The sequence below is a fragment of the Thermobia domestica genome, chromosome 5, assembly GCF_964235325.1.
Source record: "Thermobia domestica chromosome 5, izTheDome1.hap1.1, whole genome shotgun sequence".
In the NCBI taxonomy this organism is placed as follows: Eukaryota; Metazoa; Arthropoda; class Insecta; order Zygentoma; family Lepismatidae; genus Thermobia; species Thermobia domestica.
The window spans coordinates 169,252,984-169,268,545 of record NC_137458.1 but is presented as its reverse complement, the minus strand read 5'-3'; the positions used below and the strand labels follow the sequence as shown (position 1 = coordinate 169,268,545).

General features: G+C 33.9%; 1 protein-coding gene across 3 annotated transcripts in view; it reads right to left on the bottom strand.

Annotated features, from left to right (window-relative positions):
* Window positions 1–15,562, bottom strand: part of LOC145686262 (tyrosine-protein kinase transmembrane receptor Ror-like) — a 623,893-nt gene that overhangs the window by 144,098 nt on the left and 464,233 nt on the right. For 2 of the 3 annotated variants that reach the window (XM_081759379.1, XM_081759380.1), the window contains exon 3: window positions 6,262–6,311. In XM_081759379.1, the coding sequence (XP_081615505.1) occupies window positions 6,262–6,311 (50 nt within the window). Of the gene's footprint in view, window positions 1–6,261; window positions 6,312–13,828; window positions 13,918–15,562 lie in introns of those variants that run through there. The other variant, XM_081759381.1, reaches the window with a different exon arrangement.

Sequence of the window (15,562 nt, the reverse complement as noted above, 5' to 3'; positions counted from 1 at the left end):
AATATTTGGGGGATAAAAATCTATATAAATATGTTTGAGGGGGTGTAAAAATTAATCGAAAAGTTTTCTTTTTTCATGGAAGAACACCTACGGATAGACAATTGAGGGGTGGGCACCACTGCCAGAAACCAGATGATTGCACTTCCTCATTCACCCTATTCGTCAGATTTGGCTCCTAAAGACTTCGTCATTTCCCCGAAGCTGAAGATCTAGCTGGTTGCCGTTTGGACACCACTATGGAGATCCAGCGCGATTCGCAGAAGGTACTTGACACGTTTCGAAAAGAAGACTTCCAGGACACATTTCAGCAGGGAAGAAACGCTGGAAGCACTGTATTGCTATACAAAAGTGACTATTTTAAAGGTAATAGTGTGTAAACGTAGATAGGTAAAGTATTTTCTTGTAAACAGAATTAACCTCGAAACTTTTGACACTATCTCGTATATCATGTTATTTCTTTAGAAAAAGGAAATCTTGGGCATTGTCTAAAAATAACTCAGTTATTCTTGGATTTTAAAGAGCTCGAAAATGTATGCGATACAAACTCTTCTTCGCCCTATGCTCCCACCTGCAACGTGACTTTAGTTCTTGAAACATGGTCTAACTTAAATTGTAAATGATAACTCCGTGGAACAAAATCTAATCATTACACTTTCAGTATAGTTGGTGGCACTATTAATCTTCTGAATATTTTTTCTTTCTTCGTTGAGCTTTATTCTAGCAGTTCTATAAACTACAAAACTACAAGTATAAAGAACTCGCTAATTGTACTACAGAACACACCGCGTCTATGGGTAGTTCTTTCTATTTACTATAGAATGACCCCATTTTCTTTGATTCTTAAAAAAAAAAAAAAAAAAAGTATTTCTTCACAATACAGTAATTAATGTATACTTGAATTATAATAAGACAAGTGAGATAGCACAAACTACAGGGAGTCCATAAAGTCCTGCAAGAAAGTAAAACTCTATAACTTGGAAACTACGTAATGTATTAACAAATACTTTTTGGTGAACTTACAGAAAGGTTCAAAGTTTTGTTTCAGCTAGTTAAGGTACATCGCCTCCAATTGTGCACCATTCAAGTCCAAACACTCTTGCAGTCTTTTTGGGAAACCACGAACTGCATGTTGGCGGTGCTCGTCTGGAATGTTCAAAATAACATCAGTTATTTTGTTCTTGAGATCGTGCAGATTAGCTGGCTTCTGCGAACACATTTTAGTCTTCACGTGTCTCCACAACCAGTAATCACAAGGCGACAAATCTTGTGATGTTGCAGGCCAAGGTGTGGGTCCTCTTCGGCCAATCCATCTCTCCTTAAATTCTTCGTTAAGAAACTGTCGAACTTGAAGGACATAGTGCGGCGGTGCCCCATCCTGTTGCATGTGGACCTCATTAAGGATGCCTAACCTAGTAAGTTCTGGCAAAAGGAATGTCTGTAGCATGTTCAGATAATTGTTACCATTTACCGTCTCTTCCTCGAAGAAAAAAGAGCCGATAATGTGATCCATTGAAACAGCACACCACACATTGACTTTGGGACTACCCCCCTTGTGCTCCTCGAATTCACGCGGATTTTCCACCTCACCCCCCAAATTCGGCAGTTGTGCCTGTTCATTTTTCCCGACACATGAAATGTGGCTTCATCTGAAAACAGAAATCGAGACAGAAGGTCACCATCTTCTTGTAAGCGGGTAAGCATTGACTCACAGAATCCCATTCTCATGTCACAGTCTTCCTCTATCAGCTCGAGTACAATTTTAAATTATAGGGCCGGAGTCTTCAAATTCTTGCGTACGATCTTGTGTAATGTTGACTTCGGTATTCCCAGTTCCAATAACCTACGTTTAAGCGACTTCATTGGACTCCTGGCTACGCTGTCCTGCAACGTGTGAATCACATCGTCACTCGTTCCTGGCCTTCCACTGCGTGGTAAATCTGACACACTTCCCGTTTCTTTGAACTTCTCGTACCACCTCTAGATACTTGTTTCTGCTGGGGGTGTTTTCCCATACCTTTCTCCGCACTGAAACGGAAGATTTTAATTCCGAAAACCACAAAACACATTGTGTCTTTTCTTTAATAGACGCCATCTTAAGTCACGTGATTACCAGCGCAAATGTCATCTAGCATTGTGGCCAGAACAAAACTTTAAACTTCCCTTCTTCCAACCCCAAAAATGTATACACTTAAACGTAACGGTTTCTAAGTTATAGAGTTTTACTTTCCTGCAGGACTTTGTGGACTCCCTGTATTGTTTTTAATTTTAGAAAGTAAAAGAAAGTAAATTAGTCATCATCCTCCACTGATTTTTAAGCAATTCTTTTGCATTTACAATATTGGTAATTAACGTTTCATCATTTACTTTATAATGGCTCAAATTAATGTTTAACAACAAATTTGTTCCAGTGTCTTAAATAGCGATTATTGATTTTTTTTTTTTTAAATTGCAAATCCAAAACTTAACTTTCACGGGCAATAACTGGGGAGCTACAGCCTGCACGTTATTATTTTACATGCGCACAAAATTCGTCAAAGTCCATTACCATGCTGATTGGTAACATTAGGTTAAATTCGTCGATCGCGTAAGATATGCCTAGTACAGTATTATCCGTGACTTTTTTTTAAAGTCAATTTTCTTCTAGTTTGACGTCTCAGGTTTATTCTCCAAGGCTAAGGGAGACAATGATGATAATGAAGGAAATGGTGGAATGAACAAAGTGGGAGGAAACGGAAGAAATTTGAGAAAAGCTACGTTCACGGAGTTTATTCAACACAAAGCTTACATGGCGCTAGGTGGAGATGGACGAAAAGCGATTTATCTTATTTATTTATTTATTTTATTCACTTATGTATCGTGTTCGAATTCTTGCATCACTAAATTGTCTATAGCTGTTTCTAAAGCTTCGTTTGGTGCACTTTCTACACTGTATAGAGATGTTACTTTTGTATTGGTATGAATAACTGATAAAAATTTACTCTTCACTCAAAAATTTGTTTCTGGCGTATGGGGTCCCTAGTTCAACCTCTGCTCGTGCGAAATAGGCTTAGTGGTGGACAAATACTGTGTGCGTGGGTTTTCTCGAGTTCCCTCGTTTTTTTCTGATTTTCATCATTTCACCATTATCACCCATCGCATCACCACAGTCTCTTCCTTAGCCTCAGTGCATAAACGTGGGACATAAAATTAAAAAAAAAAAAAAACACTAACGTCAGCGTCTTAAGAGAACTATTGTTTCGTGTTGCTCATCCCAGGGACAGGATGTATCAAAAGACATGGCACCTACAACCTTCCTGAATTTCCGAGGCACGTCTTTCTTCCTTTCGCTGAAGCCATTTCTTCAAAAATAATTTGTGTACCGTGAAATAATTGCATACAGCAACGAAACAAGTCAGCGAGAAGACCATTTATGTTTCTTGTGTATAAAAGTAATTTTTGGTTCCGACATTTGGAACTACTTTTCTTGCTACATATAAATGAAGGCGACAAGGAAATACTGTAGTATACTTAAGACATCTATCTATTGTTTCTACATGTGGGTAATTTTAACTTACTATACATCACTTTTCTAGAGTTGGGTTTTATTCATGATATGGACAATGGTCGTGCCAAGAGACAGTACTTTGGATATAATGAGTACTATTTGTTGTTGTAATGATCTTACGGATATCTAATTTTGAAATCAAGATCTATAATCCCATGCTTATTGCACGTTGTTTCAACTAGTGGTGGGCACAAAAACCGGTTTTTCGATTTTCGGTTTTTCACCGAAACCGGTTTCGGTTTTCTTCAAAAACCGGTTCGGTTTTTCACCGAAACCGGTTATCGGTTTTCTCCAAAACCGGTTCGGTTTTTTAGCTGGTCCGGTTTCGGTTTTCTGCAAAACCGATTCCGGTTTTTTTCCAAAATTTATTCTATTTCTGACCAGAATGGTGTTTCGTTGTTCTCCGGAAACCGAATCCATTTCCACAGAAATAGTTTTATGTGTTTTCGAAAAGTTTTCACCAAAACCAGTTTCGGTGAAAACCGAACCGGCTTTGGAGAAAAACCGAAACCGGTTTCGGTGAAAAACCGAACCGGTTTTGGAGAAAACCGAAATGTCGGTTTTTCGGGTTTCAGTTTTTTATAGAAACTGGTTTTCGGTTTTTATAAAAACCGGTTTTGCCCATCCCTAGTTTTAACAAATGATCTGATAAAACTGCAATATATTTGATTTTAAACCCATATTGTGTCCCTTGTTAAATTTCCACTTCAATGAATATGAGGAAACAGGCTATGATTTCTGTATAGTGGTTTATATCGTCTGTTACTGCTTTCTAGCAAATGGATTGGTCGAAAACAATCGATTATAATTAGATTTAACATTGTCGTAGATAAGACAAACATTGTCGCTTGGTACATTTCTAGTATTATCAAGCGACAAAATTATGTCCCCGACAAAAACTGCCGTGATATTCATCTCATTGTTTTATTTCCCCTATAACTTTCACACCATGAAGCTGAAATGTTAAGATATCAGGAACATATGTTTTCTTTAGCCTTACACAATTATGTCCACTTCTTAAAAAGTGAGATATAAAAGTGTTCTTTGGTGACCAACTTCCCTACAACACACTCTTGTGGCTTAACTGACAATTTTGTGGAATTTATTAATTTTAGAAGGCCGCATAATAGGGAATCTCTCCTGATCACTGAAATCGATTTTAGTTCTAAAACTAGAAAACGTAACACTCTGAATGGTAATATTTTTATCAATAAATTTTCAAAAAATCAATTTACTATTCCCAAATAATTTCTTTTGAAGCAGTTGGTGTGTTGCTGAAAGGATAGCTGAAATCAAAGAGATGGCGCTGCAACATCAGTGTCCTGTCGTTTCGTGCAAAACCGTCTGGTCACGCTTCTAGCTGTTGGCGATCCTCTCTGTGCGAGTTATTCGCGAAAGACTTTAATTAACCGCTTAATTAGAGGAAGGGTTAATTGCCGATAGGAACCCAAAGCCACCGCCGCTCCAGCGACAGAAGTGCTTCCTCTCTCGCACCCCACCACTCCAGCGCCAACCTGTTAATATTATAAACATCAGACACTTGACCATATAGCACAACCTACTGTATTTTAATCCGGCAAATACAGGTTGGGAATCGCATCTCCGTTTTTTTCTTTTTTTAAATAAAAAAACGTAACGATTTCGCTAGTTTCTATGGTGCATATTTTCCGAACTCCGATATCAATAAATATCAATAAATGATTGCGAATTACGTTTACACAAAACTGCACAAACATTCATCGTTATTATCGTGTTAGAATAACGGTCTGCAAAAACACGCTACGCACGAAATTACAGTTTTGAGTACGTATAGTCAACGAGACTGAGTATTATAGATGATTATTACTGCCACCACCATTGATAATATTCGTAATAACATGCAAGTTTTTAACCTGTGTAAATTTCATCTCATACAGCATCAATATGGATTCTAAGGAACACGTCAACTTTAAACCGTAAACTGGAACACGAGACGAGTTTTTTTTGTGTGTGTGTGTGTGTGTGTGCGCGCGCAACCTTGGATGTAAGGCATTATTCTCTATCCAGTAATAAAAACATGCGATATTTCGAAATCTAAATGGGTGCTTATATATATATATATAATAGTACTGAACAAATCTGTGACTTCACTCTAATGCACAAACACAAAACAACTATTTTCAACTACAGTAGTAGTTAGTTACTTTATTGTAGTTATCACATTATTGTATGGCCGTTTTGTATTAATCTACGGTATGCATTTATCATTACAACACTTGATAGGCTACCTTTGCTAAGTTCCACAAGAGTTGAATATAGGACTTCAAACAATTCACTCGAATGTATTCATTAATGTATTTAATTCAATACGCATATGAATTCTCTGTTAAAACATGAATTTTACGTTAAAACAATTTTATTATTTGCTATAAAGACATCAGGATAGGAACTTCAAATCGAGAAGTACAAATACCCTAATCATAAGAATTATTGTTATTTGTCCTCATCAACACAGAGCACAAATAAATTAATGTTTGAAGGACTGGTATGTGTTGAGATGGTCCTTGTTTATTAAACACGTGTCTTTCATGAATGTAATCTAGGTTGGAAACAATGCTCTGATTAAATATCATCCAGCTGAAGGTGCGCTATTTGTCTGCCATTAGTTCTGCACCAGTGTTGTACGCTATCAATAATTTAGTTCTTTTTTATATATATAAAAAAAGCATAGCATTTACCTTGTTCGGAAGACGGTGTTGTCATGGCTGAAGTGGTCTCTGTGTCAGTCCTAAAACAGAGAGAAAAAGTAAAATTAATTAATAATATTTAATGCTTGTCTAAAAGAATATAAATCTGAAATATTTGCAACATTCAAAGCTAGAAACATTTATTAAAAATTCCGAACATTATTTATGACTTCTTCTACGTGGGGAAGTTAAGACTGCAGCCTTCTTCGAGCACTTAACCACGTGCACACATTGTTTCTTTCTTAAAGAAAAAAGAAAGAAAGAAAGAAAAAGAAAAAAAGAACGAGCTATGCAATTGTAATACAAGGTGACCAGACGTCCCGTTTTAGCCGGGACAGTCCCTTATTTTCAACCGTTGTCCCGTTTTTTTCTGATTCTCAAACGGGACGCCTAAATGTCCCGTTTCTAAGCAAAAATGATCCAGGTGTCCGGTAATTATTAGTCAAAATATAAATGATCAATGCAAATTCTACCCTCTTCCGTACAAACACTCATTGGGAAGGTTCAGCCGTGCCTAGAACTTCTGAATATTCAAATGAGAATAGAGTATTCTGTGGTTCAAGTGGGAATTCTGTGTGTTCAAGTAGTTAAAAGTATTGTTGAGTAATACTTAATTTAGAACCACTGTGTTATCATTCTTACTTCTGTATTTTGTAAATTGAAAACACTGCTGAGTCCCAAAATGCAATGTAGAAGTCATCCCTTCCCCCCCGTCGCCGATTCGTATGCGTCCCAGTTTTGAAGGTAAAAGTTCTGGTCACCTTGTTGTAATATATATATATATATCGTAAATACGCGCGTAATTTTCGCCCTCGCATAATTTTCGCATCCCAATTTTGAAGGGCATTTTCTGTATATTTTATTTTCCTCGTGTAATTTGCGCACGCGGAAATGTTTTGTGAAACAGCATTTTTCCAGGAATCAATTACGGTAGCTAATGAACAATTGGCAACGCAGCAAAGCCATTGTTGTAAGGTAAGAAACCACACGACTTCTTAATCAATTTTTTAATGTTATTTTTTTACAAATTTAGAATTAGTTGTTTGTTGTCAATTCTTACTACAAAGAAAATGTGTACCGGTATTTTCGTGTTATTTTGATTGGGGAAAAAAATTAGATGATGTTCACTGATGTGGCTAATTATTTTCCCCGCATAATTTACGCACCCTTGTTTCAAAACAACTTTTTTCGTCTAAAAAAGTGCGAAAATTACACGAGTAAATACGGTATATATATATATATATATATATATATATATATATATATATATATATATATATATATATATATATATATTACAATTGCATAGCTCGTTCTTACGCGCCGTTCTAGATATATATTTGGCGCCGTATATGAGCATTAACTTGATACTGTTTATTGATAAAATAATCATGCACTGTCTGTGCTCACTACGAAATTTAACAATTTATTATCAAATACCTTCATATTATAATTTATTAGTTTGAGCGAATCAAATCTCTTTATGCTTTTATTTTGCATTTCATCCTCCACTTTTATGCAAAAACTAATAATAATCTAATTTTTCGTACTGAGCATTGATGACCACTTTATCAATATTTTTTTTTATTATTATTAAAGTGCCTTTCGGGAATAGTGGCCCAAAATAATCCATGTTATTAATTAACATTGATGTCTGGATTATCATTTACTTAGGAAATCACACATATGACTGTTGTTAGTTTACATAATTTTATTTATTTATTTACTTAAGTTATACATTCAAAAATTGGTTCCTTTCTGTTCTGCCTAATGACCCTTTTGCACTTTGTAACACAATTTTTATCTAATATTATCTTTAGGCAGAACAGGAATTCCTGTTCTACCTAACTCATGTTTTGCCTAATTCTCGCAAATGGGATATTTAGTTTTGAGGGAAATTTATTAGTACTTATTTTCCTTTGATTTTCAAATACCATTCTAGAATCCTTTAAATTAAATTCTCTGAAATAGGAATACATAAACTGCAATTAATTACGAAAAAAACAAGTCATGCAGTCATGTTTTAAAAAAATTGCTTCCCATAAGTTCTATATTTAACATAATTTTCCAGTAGAAAATCAGCGTCTAAACTGTTCATTGTAACGTAAGTTTTGCAGTAAAAACAATACTAATGAGTCGTACAGTATGGTGCAGTAGCTATAGTGTGCTACGAGTGTAAGATCAGAAATCTATATTTTGCTTTGTTTCAAATGCTACTATATTATTGTATACCATATTCGGTAAGATTTTTTTTCTCCTGGTTTATTTCTCTTATTTTATTCATTTTATGACCATTACGCAGAAAACTATAGCATAATAACGCTTTTTCTTATATGACTCTACTAACAAAAAGGTAAATTCTATTAGAAATTGAAACTAAATTTGCATGTGCTTTATTAGTGGAGAGGCATTTAAAAAGTAATACTTAAATCGTATTCATAAAACAGCTCGATTAAATAATACAGTGTAAATAATTCAATTTACGTAGCTTTTGCTGTTAGTAAGGACAACTGAATCTGAGGCCTGTAATATCTCCTTATTATGGAAAAATGGTTGCCCAATTACAATCAAGAATTAGTTGACATCTAGTTTCGGTCAATCAGAAACAAGTATTTGTTACCATTTAGAGCTACTTCGATTGCAAACTAAATGTCAACGAATTCTTGCTTGTAATAGGTCAGATATTCCTCCACATTTTAAATTAGAACTGTTCTATAAATTACGTAGAATTCTCTAATGGCTTTCCACTAATACATGTATATAATATTTACTCTGAATTTCAAATAAAATTTACCATCTTTGGTGTTAGTAACGTAAGGAAAAATTTACAGCCCATTGTAGGTATAGCATCGTAGTGTATTACTCCTTAGAAATGCTTTTACTTTAAAGCTAATGTTACAACTAGCAGTTTAGCGAGTGATTTTTAATGAAACTTAAACCACTATACATATTGCGGTGAGTCAAGACAAACGCATTTCATCAAGTTCGATATTCTATTACTCCTTGAAAATAACCTTCAACATAAATACAATCCTTATTACAAAGAAGTACATTCTACTTGTGGAATTCGGAATTAATCGAATAGAATCGAATTGAACCTAACAGTTCCACATGGCCCAAGTAATGCGTCTATTTAAAGACTTTTGGACACAACCATCAATAGCCGCATCTGACGCACTTGAACAGGCATTTTCTCCATGGCCACAAATTACGGTCAAACTACACTATAAGAAAGGCAGGTCAGCTATAAACGACAAAAATAGCAAACGGAAAAAAATAGCAAAAGAAAAAGAGACTCATTTTCAAAAGAGACATTCAACATAAACCTCTAATACTGAAACAGACTGAAGAAAGTATGTCATTGTCAATTACACTCAATAATTTGAAGTCGAATACGGCTGTTTTGATATAAGACGTTTCGATGTACGATGTTTCAATATAAGGACGTTTATATATACAGCTGGTTGCGTGTAAAGTTTCCAATCATTACAGCGAAACGTCCAGTCTTTCTAATTAAAGTTTTTCAAAAGGAATAAATAAATGTAACGCAAGTTATTCAGTAGGAAGAAATAAATTCATGAAAAAATAAAATAACTAAAATAAAAAAAAATAAATGTTACCATGAAATGTTACTAAGCTGTGTGATTTTTTTTAAACTCACTTGAATATGAACTGGAAGCACATGGTTAATGCTTTCTTAAATGTCAATACCAAAATGAAGTTGGAAATTTTACTAGCAACTTAATACAAGTAACCTTAAGTATAACATGTATTAGTGGAAGTGTCAAATCAGAAGCAAGAACCAAGACTTTGTTGACGTTTGGGAGGTAAGGGCGACGAAACCCAAGCCAAAGTACACGCATCGGTAATTTGAGTTGAATGTAGATGTTTCAAACCTCTCATTATCGAAGTTTTTAAATGCTCTTTTAAGAGAGGAATCTCTACGTGCGATTCAAATAAAATGAATCACTGGCAGACACGAAGTCAGGACAAACAAAAAATATGTTGGCGTTACAAAGAGGCTGAGCAACATTTGTACAAATATAAACTTAATGATATAATTACTTTGTTGAAAGTTGTATACAATTTTAAATTCTAAATTTGTTGATTCTGAGGAAATTGATTTTCTTCAACAGGATTCCTACGAGGCAGGCAGATATGCGGGTATTTTTTTGGGAGGGTCTAAATTCAATATGAGGATAAATTAAATTAAAATTTGTGAAATCCCCTAAACTTATCCCAAATTTACACAAAAGTTAGTATTTCCGGGCCACCCTCAGGACCCTCCCCCTCCTGTAATTCAGTCTGTAAGAGGATTTCTCATGAATGTTGTGAAATAGATTTATTTGTTGACGCTGAATACTTTGAAATAAATTTCAACTAAATTTGAGTATTATTGTTCATGTTATTATTATATTATATTATATTATATTATATTATTATTATTATTATTATTATTATTATTATTATTATTATTATTATTATTATTATTATTATTATTATTATTGTGTTTTAAGTTGAATATGTTATCATGAACGCACTCTAATATCATTCTGTAATTGCCTCAATAATATTTTAACCGGTTCATTCTATTGCACAGTAACTACACTACGGCACCGAGTATACGTCACAAAATTCAAATTACTTTTTACAAGATCAAGTTTTATTTTATATTTTCTATGTGAACTAATTCTCCCTTTTTCTTCATTACGAAATATCTTTTTTACACCGATACGTTCACTACAGTTAAACGTCTTCACACTGAAACGTACTAGATCTATTTGAAGTATGTTGTAATAGAATCGATACGTATATATATATCGGTAAATTACTAATGTGATATACAACACATAACGTATGCAGAAACCAACACATATTCATTCAGGAATGTAGCCAGCAAGTTCTTCTATGTAGAAATGACTCAATATGTTACAAACGAAGAAAGAGGAATGTTATATTTCAACTCTGAATAACTTGATAAATAGTTATTGGAAAACTGTTAAGAAAACAAACTTACATAAAAAAAAAAATACAAATATTTCTACGAGTTCCATTTCAATATCGTGAACAGGTATTCCACCAATCGAAGTTAAGGATTTGTTCACATTTTCCAATTATGGCCAATGACAAACAAGCATTTGTTTATATCTTTCAGATGGGTAATTCTTTTACCATTGAGAAGTATGCTTTTCTTCTTGATGGTTAAATACTACATATTACAATACTTAATTTCCACATAACTGAAGTATTTTTATATATAGTATCTTACTGTGCCTATAGTAATAGTTGTTATTTAGGCTACGGATATATATATATATATATATATATATATATATATATATATATATATATATATATATATATATATATTACTATTATTCTTAATATTTTAATATTTCAACGTCTGTAAGAGGAAATGTTAACTGAATTACCTTAATGTCAAAAGTCACTTTTTAAATACAAACTTGCTTATTATTATTTTTAAGAATTTTCCATGTCATAAGGGAGAATCTATCCACGTTTTTGCAAGGGCAATTATATGTCTTTAACTGTGTTACTGTTCAATGAGCTGCACGCTCGCAACCAGAAAGATAAGATCTCCTCGGTGAAGTTTTAGACATCGGTGAGGTTGTAGATGGGCAACAGATATCGCGTAGATACTCGTAGTAAAATAATGGTGGTCTATGATTGCTAATTTAAGACAAGTTGAAATTATATAAGAAAATCAAGAGATCCTGAAAGCAACTGGAATTGTCGGGAAAGTAATTAGTATTAAATTTCCCTTAAATCTAAATATCCCTTTTTGCGAGAATTAGGCAGAACAGGAATTAGACAGAATATGAATTATACAGATCAGGAATTCCTGTTCTGCCTAAAGATAAGATTAGGTAAGAACTGTGTTACAAAGTGCTGGAGAGTCATTAGGCATAACAGGAATTAGGCAGAACAGGAATACACCCAAAGATTATTGTGTCCTTAAAGTTAAAAGGAGACGATGAAAGATGAATGATGATAATGAAATAAATGGTAAAGGAACAATACATAACACCTCTACCCTGAACGGAATTCGAAGTGAGACAGGAGTTTGGGACCTTACATGCACTTAAATATGCATTCTTAACCTACTTAAGTAACATCAGGTGATAAATGGGAGATAAAATTCGAGTCTCTGTGAGAGTTTTTTTTTTTTTCGAAATTCCATCGTTTCTTCTGCAGTGCTATTGGTATGGTTAAGTATATTTCAAAAAGTATATAAGAATAATTGAATTTTATATATATTCTTCAACTGAAATAAAAACCATGGTTAGATTACTTGAAATTCCACAGAAATAGTTGTCTGTGTTCAGTTTAGTGAAACAAAGCGTTAAAACATAGGACAACTGGTCATGTCGCTGACAACCCATCTGAAGAAAATAATGTAGGAAGGGTAAATCTCCTTTTTGTCAACTTTTACACGAGGCATATAAAAACTGATTTCTGCTATGAAAATCTAATTACTAGGATGAAATAACTACTATAATTTCGGTGCTCCCCACGTGCACTGAAATTCTGATTCAAGTTGCATCCCTCCCTCCCTCCTCCGTAATTTTATTATCGGCCTCCTAGATTTGTCCTCTCTCGGCCTCCTGTTTTCCAATCCCGTCAGCTAATTGTTCTCTAAAATCAGGAACAGAAATAAGAATCACAAGCAAAATATTATGATTCGGACCCGCTGCAACTTCACTTCATACGCTACACGATTTGATAACCTTCCATAACCAGCTTTCTGCTCATACTGTTTTCCACTTTTTACGTGTCCTCTGCTTTTATTCGTATATACTAGGTTGCTCGTAATGTAAGCCCTATTCTAAGAGAGAGCTCAAACCTGAAAATATACTCCAGTCATTGTAAGGCTCAAAACAGGTTACTTTTTCTATGCGCAGTTACTAGAAGGTAGCATTTACAAAAATCTATAGGTTTATATCGATTGCATTTTGAATACGGTAAATTAACATTATTATTATCATCCCAATAAAGGACGTAACAAAACATCTGTCAGTTCATTCAGTGTCTAATTTTTCGGAACTGCGCACTGGTCAACTAAACCGCTCTGACCATAAGTTTTTATCAGTCTCAAGCTCAACTGTAACGTAAGTCAAAAAATTAAAATATTAAAGAAATAAAAATCAAAATAAATTGTATTATATCAATAACTAAAGGAACAGTAAATTCTTAAATCAAATAAAGAATGCAATTAAACGAATGGTTGCAATCTCTTATTGTCACAATTGACAATATTTTATTAATGAAACAACTGACTTACAATGGTAGTATAGTGGATATTTTGTAACAATATAAATTATTTAACAGTGAGCATCCAAGAGTACTGAATTCATAACCAGACATAGTATGTCAGATTAATTGTATAACAGATCATTATAATTTTACTGAATGCTTAACCAAACGGAAATAAGCTAAATATTTAAGTATTTAAACTTTGCCTGTCACATTCAGAGACCTCCTAATTTCATGTCACATGCAAAATAGACAGTTAAAGTTCTCTGCAGTCATACTTTACCTCATTGCATATTTCGCTTGGTCTTGACCGGATAATGGTCTCTCTTGCGGTATTTGTAATTTCGTATAGACCATTCCATTGTGATACTGGATGCAGGACCCAGAATGCAGAATGCAGAATCCAGAATGAATTTTTAGTTGCAAACTTGATCATTTTATATGGACTATTGTCCTTGTTTGCCTTAATTATTTTTCCTTTTTACTTCGCCAAAAAACAATATAAAAATTTACAAAATCTTAGGAAAGTCCTAATTACATTTTCTGACAAAATATTGTTGTCATCTAATGATGTAAAAATAAGTATTTTTGAATTTTAATTTACCCTGAGGTTTGCTTTCATCTTTTTCGTGATTGTTAATTACTACTGACAAGCAATGTTATTTGACTACAGGTGATTCTTGACTATTTTGCTTCTGCTTCCAACGATTTCTTGATTACAAGTACTGTCCTTGTGAGTTTTAAAAATAATGTGATGCATGTATCCAAAAGTTAAAATATTACAGAAAACTTAGTTCCATCTTCACCTACCAAATTGCCATTATAATTTTTATGAAAAAATGATTTTTTAAAATTCTCAGTTCATGGTTTCATTACACAACAGAGTAGCACGTATTGAAGTAGACTACCTCTCATATAAGAGTATTGTCATAGTCACTGATCAGGAACAAGGCAAAAATAGAATTACATATTCTTTTGCAAAATTTTACACTTATATCACTTCTGCAATTCATGTTTGAATTGATAGCAGTCCAGTAATCGGGAGATCGAAGTTATGTATTCAACTGAAATATTCATTGTGCTTTATTTCTACAAGTTACCAACAAATGACTGGTCTGTAGAGGTTTGAGGAGCAACGAATTAAAACATAAAAATATCTGGTCATGTCGCTAACTCAAAGACGTCTGATGACATGGTCCTGTAATCCATATCTCTCTTTAAGACAATATAATGTGGGGAACGGCCTACTGAGTATCGAGTTATTTTCCCCGAAGTACGTTTTCCTCAAACACAGAAAATGTCGGACATTTCTTCAAGTACCTTATCTTGATATTGATCATGAAATAGGAATCCATGACAGGGGTAAAAATTTTGGATAATAACCAGAATGGGGGAAGTAATTTTCAAATGTAGTAAAATAAATAAAGTAATATAATATGGTCTATATACAATTGTACTATGAGCCTTTGGCGTGGAAGACCCGGGTCCGATTCCCGGTGGGAGCTCATGTAGTTCGGATTCCACGTTTAGGTCCACGTCCCATATAGCGTCGCTGCTCAAAGGGACGCTAAAATTAAATTAACTCAACAATTTTACTATGGAATTTTAAGAATGAAAGTCATTTATATCAAAGGAGCTCTGAATATTCAACTATATGGCCTACACACACTTTCAGTTTAGAATTCAATTACAGCAGTTGTCACGTTCTCAGTAGAGGTATATCCTATTTTTGGATTAGGAGGGCAAAACTATGTATCTGGGTCATTCAAAATAAAGATTGAATTTCTTTAAATAGTTAAAAGACTTATGACAAACAGAATAAATAATTACAGGCGATACAGTATTAAAATAAACTGTCCTTGTGTACACATGATTGCTTCAGTAAATCACATTAACTTCTTAGGTTGTGTATAGTATTATTCAAATGAGCTGTATGTATTGAAGGAAGTTACTATTAAATTCTCCATTGTTGGAAACAAAACAATGTGGTTGATTTCTGCCATTTCGAGTTTGAATG